The sequence below is a fragment of the Camelina sativa genome, chromosome 3, assembly GCF_030686135.1.
Source record: "Camelina sativa cultivar CO46 ecotype springtype chromosome 3, ASM3068613v1".
NCBI lineage: Eukaryota > Viridiplantae > Streptophyta > Magnoliopsida > Brassicales > Brassicaceae > Camelina > Camelina sativa.
In genome coordinates this window covers 4,764,527-4,781,739 of record NC_141882.1, presented here as the reverse complement: position 1 = coordinate 4,781,739, position 17,213 = coordinate 4,764,527, and the positions used below count along the sequence as shown (strand labels likewise).

At 34.6% G+C, this 17,213-nt stretch overlaps 3 protein-coding genes and 1 non-coding gene across 4 annotated transcripts; 2 read left to right on the top strand and 2 right to left on the bottom strand.

Annotated features, from left to right (window-relative positions):
* Positions 1 to 3,026: 3,026 nt before the first annotated feature.
* LOC104770865 (uncharacterized) lies at positions 3,027 to 4,207 on the top strand. Its single transcript, XM_010495330.3, has one exon. It carries the CDS (start codon positions 3,275 to 3,277, stop codon positions 3,962 to 3,964), a length of 690 nt encoding a protein of 229 aa, XP_010493632.1. The 5' UTR covers positions 3,027 to 3,274; the 3' UTR covers positions 3,965 to 4,207.
* Positions 4,208 to 7,097: 2,890 nt separating this feature from the next.
* On the bottom strand, positions 7,098 to 7,227 carry LOC147946583 (small nucleolar RNA snoR111). The gene has a single exon (XR_015596063.1). It is a non-coding gene; the product is annotated as a small nucleolar RNA snoR111 (small nucleolar RNA).
* A 251-nt stretch (positions 7,228 to 7,478) lies between these two features.
* LOC104770859 (2-oxoglutarate (2OG) and Fe(II)-dependent oxygenase superfamily protein) lies at positions 7,479 to 9,330 on the bottom strand. The gene is made up of 4 exons (XM_010495325.3): positions 8,974 to 9,330; positions 8,589 to 8,815; positions 8,155 to 8,488; positions 7,479 to 8,047 (listed from the first exon to the last, which is right to left on the bottom strand). The coding sequence occupies exons 1-4, from the start codon at positions 9,085 to 9,087 to the stop codon at positions 7,757 to 7,759; spliced, it is 966 nt and encodes a 321-aa protein (XP_010493627.1). The 5' UTR covers positions 9,088 to 9,330; the 3' UTR covers positions 7,479 to 7,756.
* A 3,808-nt stretch (positions 9,331 to 13,138) lies between these two features.
* LOC104770851 (pyrophosphate--fructose 6-phosphate 1-phosphotransferase subunit beta 1) lies at positions 13,139 to 17,068 on the top strand. Its single transcript, XM_010495315.3, has 16 exons — positions 13,139 to 13,511; positions 13,738 to 13,896; positions 14,004 to 14,125; positions 14,327 to 14,380; positions 14,488 to 14,594; positions 14,743 to 14,848; positions 15,010 to 15,073; positions 15,174 to 15,262; positions 15,415 to 15,546; positions 15,647 to 15,817; positions 15,921 to 16,036; positions 16,152 to 16,263; positions 16,373 to 16,457; positions 16,542 to 16,586; positions 16,672 to 16,740; positions 16,823 to 17,068. The coding sequence occupies exons 1-16, from the start codon at positions 13,313 to 13,315 to the stop codon at positions 16,894 to 16,896; spliced, it is 1,704 nt and encodes a 567-aa protein (XP_010493617.1). The 5' UTR covers positions 13,139 to 13,312; the 3' UTR covers positions 16,897 to 17,068.
* The last annotated feature ends 145 nt before the right edge of the window (positions 17,069 to 17,213 follow it).

The following is a 17,213-nucleotide window of genomic DNA, read 5'->3' as shown; positions in this document are numbered from 1 at the left end:
CCATCTTCTCAAACGCAACTCTCAGCTTCAAAGCAGAATTTAACATAAGATAAGTCGAGTTCCAGCGTGTGATAACATCTAATGGCAAGCTACCTCTATTGACTTTTCCTGTTTCACACCTCATTACAAAAGACCTAAGCCTAGAAAAAGATGATCTCACATACTTGATTGCATTTCTGATGGCAACAATACTCGGAATTGACTCTTTCAAACCATCTCCAACAATCAAATTCAGAATGTGTGCACAGCAACGCATATGTAAGAAATCCCCATCTGTAACTAATGTTTCTCCTCCTCTCAGCCTTAACTCATCTTTAAAAACATCCAGCGCCTTGTCATTACTCTTTGCATTATCAACTGTCACTGTAAAAACCTTCTCAATACCCTATTCTTCTAAGCAATCCATTAGTTGTCCTGCAATGGTGTCGCCTTTGTGGTCTGTGATGATCTTAAAGCTGAGAATCCTCTTCTGCATTTCCCACTGAGCATTGATCCAATGAGCTGTGATCACCATGTAGTTGTAAGAGGTTACAGGACTTGTCCATATGTCCGTAGTCAGAGAAACCCGTAGTTTCTCAACCCCAAACAGATTCTTCAAAGCAGCTTTCTCTTGCAGATAAAGTCCAACTATATCTCGTGTACAAGTCCTTCTCGAAAATGTCTTTTAGAGAGGCAAGACATTCGAACAAAAGCGTTTCCAGCCCTCAGATTCGACAAAGGAGAATGGCAACTCATTTACCACAATTATCTCATTAACTGATCTTCTAAATACCAGTGGATCAAACTTGATTACCTTCAAATTCCCAGCACCATCACCACTTAGAACCTTCTGTTTTTTCTTGTCATCATAATCCTTGTACTGCTTGCAGATTTTTAAGTGGCCTAACATCGGACTAGTGCCAATGGTTTTTGAATCGCAATTCATCTCTTGACCACAATACTTACGGTAGCTCTTTGTGGGTTCGTCATCCCTTTGCAGAAAATGCTGTCATACAATTGATCTTTTAGAATACTTCTTATGTGGTCTTGGTGGCTTAGCAGAAGCAGATGCTGGTGCTTTACGCGTCTTTCCAGTTTCAACCTCTTCAGTAACCTCAGGTTCAAGCAGCGGGTCTTTCTCATGGTGTTCTTCAGACATCTACAAAATTTACACAAAACTGGGTTATCACAAATATAATAGACAAAGACATAACAAGCAACACAAGAATAATAAAAAAACAAGACATAACAGTCAACACAAGACTAATACAAAAACAACACAACTATAATACACATACAAAACACGACAATAATGGTTTTGTATGTGTATTATAGTTGTGTTGTTTTTGTATTAGTCTTATGTTGTCGTGGCAAAGAGTAATCAAAGTACCTCATGGCAAAGAGTAATGACAATAATAGATAATATTTGTCTATATAATACACATACAAGACACGACAATAATCAAAGTACAAAACATTTGACATATCTCTGATTTTGAAGTTTAGAAACTCTAAAATAAACCCGAACACTAAATTGCTACATTTATACAGCTACACAATACAAGGAGCATAAACAAATTACAAAACCATAAGAAGAATCGATCAACTCTCATTTGGAAGTTTGAAAACATTCCTTAAAACCTAAAATGCTACAATAGATACTAGTACTAATACTAATAGATACACATAAACAAATAAGAACAGTAAACAAAGCACAAAACCCAGATTAAGTCATCTTAATTTCAGATTTTGAAGTTTAAACCCTTAACCCTAAAATTCTCCAAATCGATTTGGAGAATTTTAGGATTAAGGGTTTAAACTTCAAAATCTGAGCTGATAAAGACTAAGAAAGAAATTATACAGAAAAGAAACAAACGAAGAAACGATTAAGGAGAAAGAAGAAGAGCTTTACCTCTAACAAATTTTCTTCTATGGATTGAAACCCAAGTCTTTCACAACAACAGAGGTTTCAGAAAGTAAAAGAGATTGTAGAAGATGAAGAATTGATGAAGGAGAAGAAACGAGATGATCTTTGCTTACTGACTATTTAATTATGTCGGGAAAATGAGAACTTTGCTCGCTTTAACAAGAGACGGAGGCGGAGAAACAAATAGGCACGATTATTAGATAAGGTTAGTAACTCATTAGCTTTATATAGAGAACCAAACATAATCTCGGTTTAGGTAAAACCGATCGGTATCCGATTACCGATCTGATCCGACCCGACTTCCAAAATTGCAAAACATTCTCGCCGATCGGTTGCAGCTCCTGTCTATATTCGGTGCCGAGAACCGAATTCGTCGGGTTTCTCGGGTCGAGTTGTTCGGTTCGACCCGTTCGCCGAGAACTAGTAAATAACCCTGTTGGAAATTGCAATCATATTAATATTTTTCATTTTTACCACACTCTACTAACTGTAGTGACGGACTGCAAGCAAGCACCATGCACCACTATACATCAACATTGGAAACTAAAAACTATAAATTTATTTGAATATCATTGGTATATGCTAATATGCAAATGATATACTAAACAAGTGTTGGACGATATAGTGTTGGACGATATAGCGTTGTAACTATGAGCAAACATTTTCCTGTCAACAAAGTAATAAGCATTTTAAAAGTTGAAAACAAACAAATTTCGTGAAACTAATGAACTGTATATGTTTCCAAAAACAAATGTATATGATGACGTGAAATACACAAAATTGTAAATTAAAAACACGGTTTACAACACACAAACATTTAATTTTTATTAAGTAGTTTTTGTTTGTTTGTTTCGGCTTTTCAAACATTTGATGTGAATTTCCCACATGGAAGTAGATCGATTTTTTTTTTGTTTTGTTTATCGATTGTATCTAGTTTATAGGTTCATTTCACATATAAATAATCAATGTTCGAACTTTTGATAAGCGTTAATCGAAATGAGTAAAAAGAATCTAAAGGTGGATGACTAACTTTAATAAAATGTTTTTAAGCCAGCCGTCTGAGTTGATCAATTGGTCTAAAGATAATAGAAAATATATATAAATCTTAATAACATTTTACTGTCTAATTCTTTTAACCAATTTGATGAAAATCCAAATGGTCGAGTGGTTTAGCCTTAAACCTAGTTTTACCAATTAAACAAACGTTTAGGCGGTTGATTTTTAAGACAAGAGAACAATAACTATAAAACAATACCGAAACAGACAAAACCTAATAAAACCTTTCGGTATTTAAAGTCTCGATAACATCTTCTTACACAAGTCTCTCTCTTTCTTTCATTCTCTCTCTCTTCCATAGAAAACTACAATATGAAGAAGCTCTACAGAGAAGGAACCGTACACCCATCGCCGCCGCCGCAGATAAAATCCGACGACCACCTTTATTCTCTTCTTCCGGTCGCTATCTTCTCACTAGCGGCAGTTCTCTCTCCGGAAGACCGTGAAGTTTTGGCCTATCTCATATCAACCGCTTCTTACTCCGGCGAACGAAACCCTACCTCTCGTCTGAATAAGACCAAAGCCCACAAGAAAGCTCATTTCGACAATCACTCGCCTCTCTTTAACTGTGACTGTTTCAGCTGCTACACGAGTTATTGGGTCAGATGGGACAAGTCACCGAGTCGTCAGCTTATTCACGAAATCGTCGACGCTTTCGAAGATAGCTTGGAGAAGAAGAAGACCAACAACAAAAAGAAGAACGTGAGTGGTAAGAAAGATCGGAGAAAGCGTCCTGTGAAGTCTTCCTCTTCGCTTCTTGCTAGCTCTAGCCTTGGTACGGATGATTCGGAGATTCCGAGTCGACCCGGTGAGTCAGTTGTGAATTCGTGTCCGTGTTCAAGTAAGTTGGGTGATGGTGGTGGTTCCAAAGGCGGTTTGGAACCAACGGAGGAGTTTTGTGGCGGAGATGCTCGTCAAGAGACGGAGGAGGACGAGGAGAAGGGGACCGTAAGGAGATTTGTGAGTTTCATTGGTGAGAAAGTTTTTGGTGTTTGGGGATAAGAAATTTTTTGCCTATAAAATGGCTTACAATATTTAATGAAATAAAAAGCTAAAAATGTTTTTTTTCTTCTATTCATATTTGTGAATTTATTCACGTGGATGATATGATATCTCTAGGGCAACATGTTGTTAGATTACCCCAAAGTTTTCCAGTGGAATCATTTAATTTGTGTTTATAATGCGACAACAGTATCATTGTATTATAACATTTTGATTAGTATAATCGTACGTATTTATTACGCTTATGCAGCCCCATTAACTATTAAGGTGTGAGTCGTGTGACCACAAATTAAAATAATCAAACTTTGCATCACTTATTATCGTCAAAGATTTAAATTACGTATTTTGTTGAGAACACTACAAAGTAGAATTGTTACGTATTTCCTCGTTACTAGCTATTAGTTAGACATGTGTAACTGATCAATCTTTAATAAGATTACTTTTGAATTTTGAGAGAGGCTTTTACAATATAATACAGTATCTGTAAATACTAAATAATATTATTTCCGGTCCAAAGACCATATTTTGTGCTGCCCACCACCACAGCCATTTATATGCTACCCATGAATTGTTGTTGTCACATTATTTGTCTGTACAATTTTGCCCTTTACGGATCACTCAAACTGATCTCTTTCACCAAAGCGTTAAAGTCTAAACACTAAAAACTTTCATACCTCGGAATACTGATGCTATGTTGAAATGGAATATTATAAAAAAAAAGATCATCACTTTTAGAACATTTCGTTAGACGTGTCGATCGAGTTGGGTTAGACTTCCGTTCTTATCAGATCGTATTATATATAAATTCTCAAAGCAGAAGGGGCTGGTATACTATAAAGTATTTGTGAACTTCTCCAAACTTTTATTATGTTTTTCAGCTGGATATTATTTAGTATCTAATTTTTTTAATTATTTTTCTAAATTTCAGTTAAACATCTATTCTGTTTGATGTTTAGGATTTTACACACATATTAAAATAAAAAGAATTAATTAATTTTGTTTTCTGATGATTTCTTTATTTTATTTATGACCTTTCATTATTTATTTTTCTAATACTTTTTTATTTTCCCACTTTCCCACTCTATATATTCTACAACATCGATAATTATTAAAACAAAATTTTATTAAAAATATTCAGAACATCAATTGTATAAACGATCAAAACATCAATCTATTTGAAACAGAGAGAATATTTGTTTAGGTAATCATGGTTCTAATTTTATATATATGGTGTTTTTTGGTTGTTTGGGATTTCATGCAACTTGGAGAATAATACTGGACCCCCTTTGCCTTATCTTTCTACGTACAATTATTTTCTTTCCTCGTTTTAATTTCCTCGAATCCAATTCTAACAAAACATATAAAAGAAAAAATCAACTTTTGAACAATGCGAGGTTTTAAAACGTGTATTGACGTTGTTGCTGCTGGATCGTAGGAGGGATAATTTATCATTTGCCGCATTTTACAAGGTACGTAGTTAACTTGACCTATACAGTTTGAAAATCCGATGCAAAAGCTTAAAATTACCTCTAAGAAAAGGTGATGTGATCATCATTCTTGTCTCTTGGGTAATGGTTTGTAACCACGATAAAATAAATAAATAATAATTCAACTTTTTAGACAAAACGAGGGAACTAAATCCTAGAAATGCGGATTTTTTAGCATTGGGTTTGACAAAAGAAAATAGAAACAGGAGACATAATGGCTCTGGTCTCGGTGTAACACTTTAAACACAGTTCTCAATGGCAAGTATGTTTGTTTGAACTAAACGAAATAAGTTAAGTATAATAAAGTATAAGTTCTGATATGGTTTGGTTCAAAACTAAACTACGTTTTCTAGTCTACTAATCTAAGAAAGAAATCTAAAGAGTATCCCAATTGTATGAATGATCAAAACAGTGACCAAAAATCCATATCCTGTACATCTTAATAGTCGAACATTTAACAATTTCGCATTTGCGATAATATTCAAAAATTACTGATGTTTTTTTTTTTTTACTTTTCATTAAAATCACTGTGGTGATGTCAGAGTTGTCATCGTCATACTAATAAAAATTAAAAAGTGTCAGACAGTCAGAGGAAAGATGTCATTGCAACTGAGGCGTGTTTGAGAGGTTCTGTTATCAGTAAGACTTGGTAGTAAAATCTCAACGCAACGTCTTTGAGTTGTTTGTATAGCATCCTCTTCTTTTAGGCTTGTCACTGTTACTACGTAACAACACATTATTATGACTTTTAGAAAAGTGATAATAGCTAATAACGTATCGAAGTAAGTACTGTTGAATGAATCATTAGTATAAGAAATTTGAGATTCTCTTTCACTGTCTCTGGATATATTGCAACAAGGACTTCCAGATGGGCCGTCCCAAAGAAAAGGAGTGTATCTCTGATTTGGATTGGGCCTTCCATATAACATAACACCAGAGGCCCATCAAAATTCTCTTTTTTTTTTGGTAAACGTCTTTAAAAGAGTAAATTTATATTTAAAATTATATATATATTGTCTTTTTATCAGACTTCTACAAGAAGACAGCTATATTTCATCTTTCGAATTCACTTGAACCCTAAATACGAAAACACTGATATATGGATATAATTTCACTGCAAAATTCACGCTAGCCATTGGTTTTAGCAAGTTATATAGTCGAACTAATCTGTCCAAATACATCTATTTTCGAACTCACATTAGTTTTTGTAAGATCAACATATCGATTAGTATCAATTTTTTCATTCGATAACTTACTGATTGAAGTCGCATCATTTTTATGATATTGTTTTGTGTGTTTACCAATTAAAGTTTACACCTTTAAGTTCGCTTTTTCTCATCATGCATCCTTTGTCCAATAGCTTATATTAGAAATCTCAACTGATTTAATTTTATCGACTAATAAAGCAAACATATACAATTCATCCAATATCCAAATCCCGAGTTAAAGTTAAGAAATTTCAATACAAAAGTAAAAAACTTATTTGCGAATGCGTCAGTCAACTGAATTATTTGTCCACACGGATAATAAAATTACCCAGTCGGATCAAAGTGAAGAAATAATAAAATTCTTCATCCCCATTAAACTTTAAAATTTTTTTTTGCCAAAACCAAATTAGATCAAAAAAAGGAAAAAAAAAAACTCAGATGTGGACAAGCAACAATCAGATCGTTAACCAAAAAAGAACGACTGAAACGATATATCTCGGCCAGATTAGTTTCCCTCGCCGGTTTATTAAGGACTCAGAGACACCGTTACTCTCTCTTGCCCGATTAAAAACCCCGAGGTCTTTTTTTCACAAAATCAAAGCATAATAACATTGACAAAACCAGATCCAATAAATAGAAAACCGATTAACAACATTCAAGAACCCTACGAAATAGAGATTGTTATTAGGATTTAGGTCTGCAGAGAGGTATTTATATCATATGATACAGAGTCATGTTGCCCTAGAAAACTCTTGATGACAATGTTTTTGGTTTGGGCCTTTGGGCCTAATTTATAAATAAGCCTATTAAGATTTTGGATACTATATCTTAAAATATTATTGTTGTTGTTAAAATTAGAACCCACACAATTATTGCATACATAATCACTCCCACGCTTACTTTACTTAAACACACTTACTTCTTGATTCCACTGACATTAGCTCCAACCAATCCTTAAGAGTTAAGACTCTTTTTTTTTTTTTTTTTTTTTTTTTTTTTTTACTTATTGACATTACCTCACATTATAAAAATCAAACCCATCTTTTTTGTTACTATCTTCATATGATCTTTGTAGCCTTCATGAGAAAATCCCGTCTTTAGAATGTCTCGACGGCTGCCACGGGAGTCAAAACCGCGGCAGCTTCAGCATTCTTCATCGCCTCGAACCGTGGTTCCTTGGGCTGAAACTTGAGTCCGGCGTAAAGTTTCATGTAGTCGGCAAACACAAAGCTAGGGTACTTGGAGTCTTTTTTATCCACAAAAGATTGTGCCGGAGAGATCTCGGCATCGCTTCCCGGGTTGTAGAACGACGCGATAGACATCCTGTTTCCTTCTTTTTGTGTCATCACTCGGTGCATTACACTCTTGTACTTCCCGTTTGTTATCACCTAGTCACACATTTTCATGAGGAAATATTATACTAACTGGTTTGGTTATAAATTAACCGGGATTAAACCGTAAATTAAAAAGAATAACCGGATGATAATTGTTGTACCTCAAGTTGGTCACCAAGGTTGATAACAATGGAATGCTTGAGAGGAGGAACATCAACCCAAACACCATCTTTGAGAAGCTGAAGACCACTGACCTTATCGTCTTGAAATAGCAAAATGAGTCCTCCCGCATCCGTGTGAGCCCTAAGCCCTTTGATCATCTCCGGTTTAGGACATGGTGGGTAGTTGCTAACCTTTGTCCCAAACGTTGGGCTCTTTGTCCCCTGAAACACTTTCTTCAAATACCCTTTCTCTAATCCAATATTCTCACACAACAAATCCAACAAATCTTCTGCTAGATCCTCCACCCTCTTCCCAAAGTCCTTCATCGTCGTTCTGTTAAAGAGACATGGAAAAAACAAAGCAATGGTTCAGTTTTTGTAGGAGTAGTGTGAGGTGTGTGATCTAAGGCTAAATCAATATTTTGTGAGTATACCGGTATTCGTCTGACATATCAGGGATGTCGTAGAGATTAGATTGAGGGAGATGACGGAGGTAGAAAGTGCTCTCCCAATCGACATCTTCGACTTCGGTCTCAAGAGTATCTAAACCTTTGGATCGAAGCATTTCTTTGAACTTTTGTTCCATGTGTTTCTTGTAGTGTTCCTTTGTCATCCTCTCAACGTTGTCCATTAGATCATATGGTAGTCCATGGTTCACCAGCTGAAATAATTACAATAGTTTAAAATTATAACGTTCCACTTTTAAAAAACAAAGGGAAAAATGAATTGATGATATATATAAAATGTTTCATAACGATATAAAACATAATGATAAGTTTTATATTTATGACACCAAAGGAGTTCCAACAAAGAAAGAACCTCAAAGAATCCCCACTTTCGACAAGCATCGTCGATCAAAGTCATGGTTTGGTCTCTCTCTTCGCCATTGAGCTTAGACAAGTCTATAATCGGAAACTTAATGTTCTTCTCCATCTCTTTCTGTGTAAACTCTCTGTTTTTACGGACAACTTAATTCTTTTTTATCCTTGATGATGCTAAATGTGTGAGTTGCGGGGTTGATAGAGGGTCTCTATTTATAGGCGTAACAAATGATAGAGGGTCTCTACCACATTTTAATTAATTAAAAAGATAGATAAGTATCATAGAGTCACAAGATCATATAATTGTGTCATTAAGAATAAAGTTGGTAAATATTGAATTTGTTTTTCTTATTATAAAAGAAAAAAAGGAGTTTGTGGAAGTTGTATATGATTGTGTGCAGCATAATGGGTAGGTCCCCTACTCTCCTGCTTTTAAGATAGGAAAGAATTTGATGTTTTCCATTTGTATCTCTTATTGTGCAATCCCATTGGTTATTTAACGTGAATAATTGTTTATAAAGTTCGTACAAGTAAAAAGAAAGACTCGAAGACTTTCTATTTGCTGGTGCTTTGTGGAGACATCATCAATATGTGTAAAAGAACTCAAGAAAGGCTAGGGGATTGTGTAGTAGAATACGATCCATCTCGACAAATAGCAATATGTTGATATATAATCTTATTTGAACACCCTCTGGACGAGTAAGCTGTCCTTGTACAATTATTTATACTATGCGTACAAACAAATATAAGTTAGGTTGTAGTGACGTATAAATAGATTAACTTACGTATCTATATAGCAAACCCACTTTTTTGCATAAACTTTAATCAAACGGATGATATTAGTTCTATTTTCCATCTAACGGTTTAAAATTATTAAGAACTCCAACAGTTACAAATTATTAATCGTGTCTTTTCATCGCACTCCCATCTTTCAAAAACCACACCTCTTATTTTTTTGCATCTTTTTGTTGTACCTCCATGTTTCAAAAATCATATCCATTAATTTTTACACATTTTTATTTTACACCTCAATGTCTTACATCTTTTTGTTTATTATATATATAAACTAATTATTAATGACTCCAACAGTTGCAAATTAATAATCGTGTCTTTTCAACGCACCCCCATCTTTCAAAAATCACACCTCTTAATTTTGCATCTCTTTGTTGTACCTCCATGTTTCAAAAATCACATCTATTAATTTTTATACCTTTTTATTTCACACCTCTTTGTTTTCTGAGTATTTTCAAAACTTACAAGTTCATAAATAAAATCTAAATAATTGTTTTATTGAAGTGTTTTTTTTAACTAACAAGCAAAAATCTCTAATTCAAGGTAATTTTATATTTTTGTTGCGAATGACCTGTTAGTGTTTCTTCACCAAACCTGTTAATTTTTTTAGTTAGATTATTATTACGGTTAGATACGGTGGAACAACATATGAGTATTATTTTCTTTCAATTTATTAATCAACATGATTCACTCATCTTCGTTAAAATTTGGATTGTTATATTTATTGATTCATTCATCTAAGTTTTGTTTGGTGTCGTTTTCCATTTAGACATACATCGATCATCTCTTCCAAGTATTAATCTAAGTAATTGATTGTGATTTCTATTTTTTCATAGATTTATATATTTATATATTGCAGCAAACTCACTTTTAGAGATCAATTTAAAAATAACGGATGAGATTGTTTTTATTATCTCCTCTAACTGTTTAGATTTGTTAATAATTTTAAAAGTTGCAATTTTTGATCCAACAATTGTGTTTTTTCGTCGTGCTCCCAGCTTTCAATGTTCAAATTTGTTACTTTTCGCATATTTTGTTTCACAACTCTTTGTTTATATATATATATATATTTATGGACTTTGAAAAGATTTTTTGTTCTTTGAGTATTGTTTAACACCTCCAAACTTAAAAATTTTGAGTATTATTTTCTTTCAATTTATTAATCAACATTGATTCACTCATCTTTGTGAAAAAAAAATTGATTGTTTTATTTATTGATTCATTTATCTAACTTTTGTTTGGTGTCGTTTTCCATCTAACCCTTATTTATTATCTCTTCCAAGTATTAATTTAGGTAATTAATTAAGATTTTTCATAGATTTATCTTTTTAGTCAATTTGGTTGGTTGCATTTGCATCTATGAACCTTTTCTTCCTGATTCTTTTATTATTTTTTAAATTTTTTGATAAAATAATGATTTAATTGTTTTATGTGAATATCTTTCAAAATTGATTATATGAGTATGATTGAGTAAACCTAGATATATATATCATTAACATTATTATCTTATTGTCGCTGAATCGATTTTTTATTTTTATATATACAATAAATATTTTATTTAACTAATTTGGTTGATTCATCTTAGTCATTATTTATAACTTTTATATTATGCAGTTAAAGAACTACCATAAATTTTTTACTAGAAATGTAGAAAAAAAACAATGTTAGTCATTTCAAGTTTTGACTTTCCCGTGCGGTAACGCACGGACCGACATCCTAGTATTGCATAATAGCAAGTTGAGGAGACAAATTCCATGTCGAGTAATTTTTTTTGAATATTTTTTTTATAATGTAATGGTAACATATCAAAAAGGATGATATCTTAACCTTATTATTGAAATGTAGAAGTTACTCCCATCATGAATATATTTTGTAAGAATCGCATAATAAAATTTAACTCAAATAGCTACCAAATTTTGCATCTTCAAGTTGAATGCTTGTGATAAATTCATCGATCACTCTCGTTATTATGGACCGATGTTGGTGAGGAGGTATAATTTATAACAAATTAACAACTAAAAAATATTATATTTCTATGTGAGTAAACAAAATATTATAATTTTTGTTTTCTCGTACGTCACAAGAGTTGTGGAAACAACAAAACATATAATATTTAAAGTAAACAAGAACTTTCGCAGAAACGTCAAATCAGTTTATCATTCTAGGTTGCCAACCACACTCTTCTAATGTTTTATAAGTTTGGTTCTTTTGAATCATGAGTAACTTTGTTTATTTTGGGAAGAAAGTAGATAAACGTGATAATGTTTCTGCCAAATTAACTCGATCATCATTTTTGTCAAACTTTATCGTTTATGAGGTTGATTCTTCGATAATATCGTATTGGCCTAGCCACAGCTAATCACAATAATTTATCTTTGGATTCGTCCATAAATGGAAAAAGATTGCTCATACTTTTAATAAAGTAATAAAATACTCTAATCAATTGCTTGGTAAGAAAAGTATACATATTAATTAATATTCCCCAAACTCACTAAGAAGTGAAAATAAAATAAAAGTATGGTTGAAATGATAGTACTTTCTCTTTATGTAATAAAAATAGCACAAGATGTGATCAGTGATTTCCAAGTTGTAATAGTTGAGGTTATAGTAATCGTGCCAAAAAAAATATCGTGCCAACTGCCAAGTAACAAGAGAATAAATCAATCTTTATCTTTCTCGCATCTTCTGAAGTTCGGTCGGTGGCTATGTGCTACCTACTTTTCCTTTGGTGATCTTATCCCCTTTTGCAAGCGAGTTGTTTGTTTTATTTATCCTAAATAGTAATTTAAATTCTCAAGTTTTAGTTTACAAATTACAACTATCCAAATACAGATTAATCATTATGAACACATGTTTACAACATGCTCACACCACCATACTACAATTATGCACTGTATTAGTCGTCTATTAACATTAAATCTTTCTATGATCCATATGCAATTGAAATTTCGTGGACCACTTATTTTTTTGAATATACACGTTTGAAATTTCCATCAAACATATAACACAAGATAGATGAGATTTTTATTTTACCCTTTTAAAACACATCGTTTATTATTATTATTATATTTATTATTTTTTGTCACCAGTGTATTTATTCATGAATCATATCGTTTATTTATAAGACCTAAAAAAGTTAACCAACAAAAGTCAAAAGGTGGTAAATATGATTAAGAAATTTCTACGGAGAAAAAATTGCAGTTACAAAATTGCTTCTACATGTAAGTGACTATTTCTAGAAGGAAGCTACAGATAGGAGCTAAAATCTTAAGGCTCAAAAGCCCATATTTGTATTATTGGGCCTTAAGTGACGAACGTCATAGAGCATGCCGTGCACACTGGATATATCCCTAAAATACCCTTTGCCTTGTAGGATGAGGCAATTTAATTGCGGAATATACCCTTTGGGTCAGAGTATAAATTCACACCAACCCCAATGCGGAGACCTCGAAGTGAACTCCATTGACGCTGCAGTGAAGCAAAGGAGGGAAGTTATAAAGTTAGGTTCGAAACGAGAACAAGCGAGTTAGGTGAAACCTAGAGCAATGGCCCCTGCTCTTGCCGTTACCCGAGATCTCGCCGCCGCCGCCGGATCTCCCGACAATGCTCCGGCGAAAGGACGTGCTTCGGTTTACAGCGAAGTTCAATCAAGCCGTATTAACAACGCTCTTCCTTTGCCTTCTGTACTTAAAGGAGCTTTCAAAATCGTCGAAGGTCCCGCTAGTACCGCCGCCGGGAATCCAGGTGAGGGTTTCTGATCTGATGATTTTTTCGATTTGTGTATCGCTTGCTTGATCTAGATCTTGTTTAGTTTGGTGAGAAAAATTGATGAACTGTAATGATTTTGTGAAACTTAAGCGAGTATAGTTTTAATTGTGATTTATGTATTGGCTCTCGAGGACAGATCTGTGGTTTATAGAGTTATATGAGTGTTGTGGAGAATTTAGTGTTTGCTTTGATATGATTGCAGATGAGATAGCGAAGTTGTTTCCGGGTCTATATGGCCAGCCATCTGTAGCAGTGGTTCCAGATCAGAATGCACCTACTTCTGCACAGAAGTTGAAGATTGGTGTTGTTTTGTCCGGTGGTCAGGCGCCTGGTGGGCACAATGTTATATCTGGATTGTTTGGTAAGGGTTTCGAAGACTTATGTTTTGTGTGTGTTAAATTATGATTTCCGTGGAATTTTTAGCTGACATTGCTCACTCTTGTTTTGTAATTTTGTTTTTTGCGTTAGATTACCTGCAAGAGCGTGCCAAAGGTAGCACATTTTACGGGTTCAAGGGTGGTCCAGCTGGTATCATGAAGTGCAAATATGTTGAGTTGAATGCTGAATATATTCAGCCTTACAGAAACCAGGTACTTGGGTCTGTTTAGTTTATGGATTCTTCTCACGAGCTTTGTGATTGATTTGGGATGTTAGAACTTGCATCATCATTCTTTCAACTATGTGTAATTCAAAGCAATCAACATTTACACTATGATGATTCACATCGAGTAGAGCATAATAAGTCCTTGTCTTTTATGTCAATGTGGTTATAATTCTTTCGGTCTCAACAGGGTGGTTTCGACATGATCTGCAGTGGAAGAGACAAGATTGAAACACCTGACCAGGTTGAATATTTTATTTTTGTTGTTTTTAAAAGAATTGTTAGTTTGTTACTGCTTCCAAAGCCTCTATTCCACGCTGTGAGTAATTTATAAATGGCTTACATGTGCAGTTTAAACAAGCTGAAGAAACAGCAAAGAAGCTAGATTTGGATGGATTGGTGGTTATCGGTGGAGATGACTCCAACACCAATGCTTGCCTCCTTGCTGAAAACTTCAGGTAAAACTAGCTGTCAATTCTGTTTCATGTCTGTTGTCGTAACTTATTTATCCTAGTGTAAAGTTGTTGTTCTTGAAGATTCATGTGAACGGAATCTTTAATGCTCTGCTGATTCAGCATCTGACTTACTTTTTACTTGTATCATTAGGAGTAAGAACTTGAAAACCCGAGTCATTGGGTGCCCCAAGACCATTGATGGTGATTTGAAATGCAAAGAGGTTCCTACTAGTTTTGGGTTTGATACAGCTTGCAAGGTGAGATTCCGTTTTACTCAAATTTATTCTGGACTTTCCCTATACTAATTGTTACATAACTAATTGTATGCTGTTGATTTTATTCCTTGTCAAGAATCTAATTGCTTATTCCACCAGAAAATTTGAAAGAATCCTATTGAAACATTTTATTGCTTACGCAGATTTACTCTGAAATGATTGGAAATGTCATGATTGATGCAAGGTCAACTGGAAAATACTATCATTGTAAGTAATTGGTTAACAGAAATTCTTAAAGTTGCATTATTTCTGTCGCGCCCTATTTGATTACTGATGGCTTGCAATGTTGTACACATTTTCATTGCAGTTGTACGACTTATGGGCCGTGCTGCTTCCCACATTACACTTGAGTGTGCTCTACAAACTCACCCGAACATAACAATTATTGGAGAAGAGGTACGCGCTTGTTTGACTTCGAATCACCTTAAAGTTATTTGAGTCTTACTGATGTTAGAATTAGGCTGCAAATCAGATTCATTTTGGTGACAAGACTCAGTCGCAATCAGTCTATATTTACTTAGCTTTGATCTGGAAATACTCTTTTGCAGGTGTCCGCCCAGAAGCAGACTTTGAAGAATGTCACGGACTACATGGTAGATGTTATCTGCAAACGTGCTGAACTTGGTTACAACTACGGTGTCATACTGATTCCAGAAGGTCTGATCGATTTTATTCCCGAGGTGCGTTTTTTTGCGTCAGATAATAGAATATACCACTTTCAAGCCAATTGATATGATTGTTTTTCTGAACTGATGATTACTATAATTTGTTGCTTCTCAGGTCCAAGAGCTGATCGCAGAACTGAATGAGATTTTGGCAAATGAGGTTGTAGATGAAAATGGGCTTTGGAAGAAGAAGCTCACCGAGCAATCCTTGAAGCTGTTTGATCTTCTGCCTGAAGCAATTCAGGAGCAGCTGATGCTCGAGAGAGACCCACATGGAAATGTCCAGGTAATTGATTTCAGTCCTGTTGCCTCATATGAATTTCCACCAAGACGCAGTTAGCTTCATCTCTCACGGATTATTGATATATATTGTTCCTACATCTTGATAGGTGGCCAAGATTGAGACTGAGAAGATGCTTATTCAGATGGTTGAAACTGAACTGGAGAAAAGAAAGCAAGTTGGTGCCTACAAGGGACAATTCATGGGACAGTCTCATTTCTTCGGGTACTTTCTCTCGTTTTGTTCTTTCAATGAATCAAGTCCCTATATGTGGCTGCCTGCATAATAAGTGCTTATCTAACTTGCGAAGAAAAAATGCTCAATATATTTTTTGAAACAGGTATGAAGGAAGATGCGGCTTGCCTACAAACTTTGATGCTACATACTGTTATGCACTCGGTTATGGCGCTGGAGCACTCCTCAACAGTGGGAAAACCGGACTTATTTCTTCGGTTTGTACTCCACCATTTTCACTCAATTAGTTTTCCCTCTGTTTCTCATGTATATGTTGATTGAAACAGCCTTTGTGCTTAGAATGAGATTAGTAACTTATTGGCGCAGGTCGGGAACTTGGCTGCTCCTGTGGATGACTGGACCGTAGGTGGGACTGCTCTCACTGCCTTGATGGATGTCGAGAGGAGACACGGTAAGAAAATAAATTAATAGAGTTTGCTAAAGACACATTTGAAATATATAGGAATTAAAAACTCGAGTTGATATCAACTTACAGGTAAGTTCAAGCCTGTGATCAAGAAAGCAATGGTGGAACTTGAAGGTGACCCTTTGATTCCCTTCACTTCTCATAGTTGTTGATGCGGCGGTTTAATGGTCTTTGCTAAGTGACTTTTTGGAATATGCAGGTGCACCTTTTAAGAAATTTGCGTTGCTCCGTGAGGAATGGGCATTGAAGAACCGATACATCAGCCCAGGTTCGTTGCAAACTTGTTTGTTTTAAAGCAAAACTTCTGTTATTGGATTCTTAATGTACCATTTGTGGAAATATTATTGCAGGTCCGATCCAATTCACAGGTCCTGGTTCAGAAGCTCTCAGCCACACACTACTTCTGGAACTCGGGGCTCAATAGGCTCTGGATCAACCACCACTCCCTTGCTTTCTGTTTTCCCTATAAATGTCGCATTTGGTCTCTTTTCTATTTTGAATCCTACGTCTCCGTACAATTTCGGTTGTCTTTTGTTCAACATATAAGATGATTTTAATATGGACGACAGCGCCTAAATTTAATAGACAGTTCTCAAGTCGAAGTGACCAATACAAAGTTCTTTGTGGTTCTATTCAGAAAATTTCAAGTTACTAGGATCAACAATTCTATTCGTAAAATTTTAAGCTACTAGGATCAACAATTGGTTGCGTTGAAGGTTTTAATTATAATTTTCTGTAGAT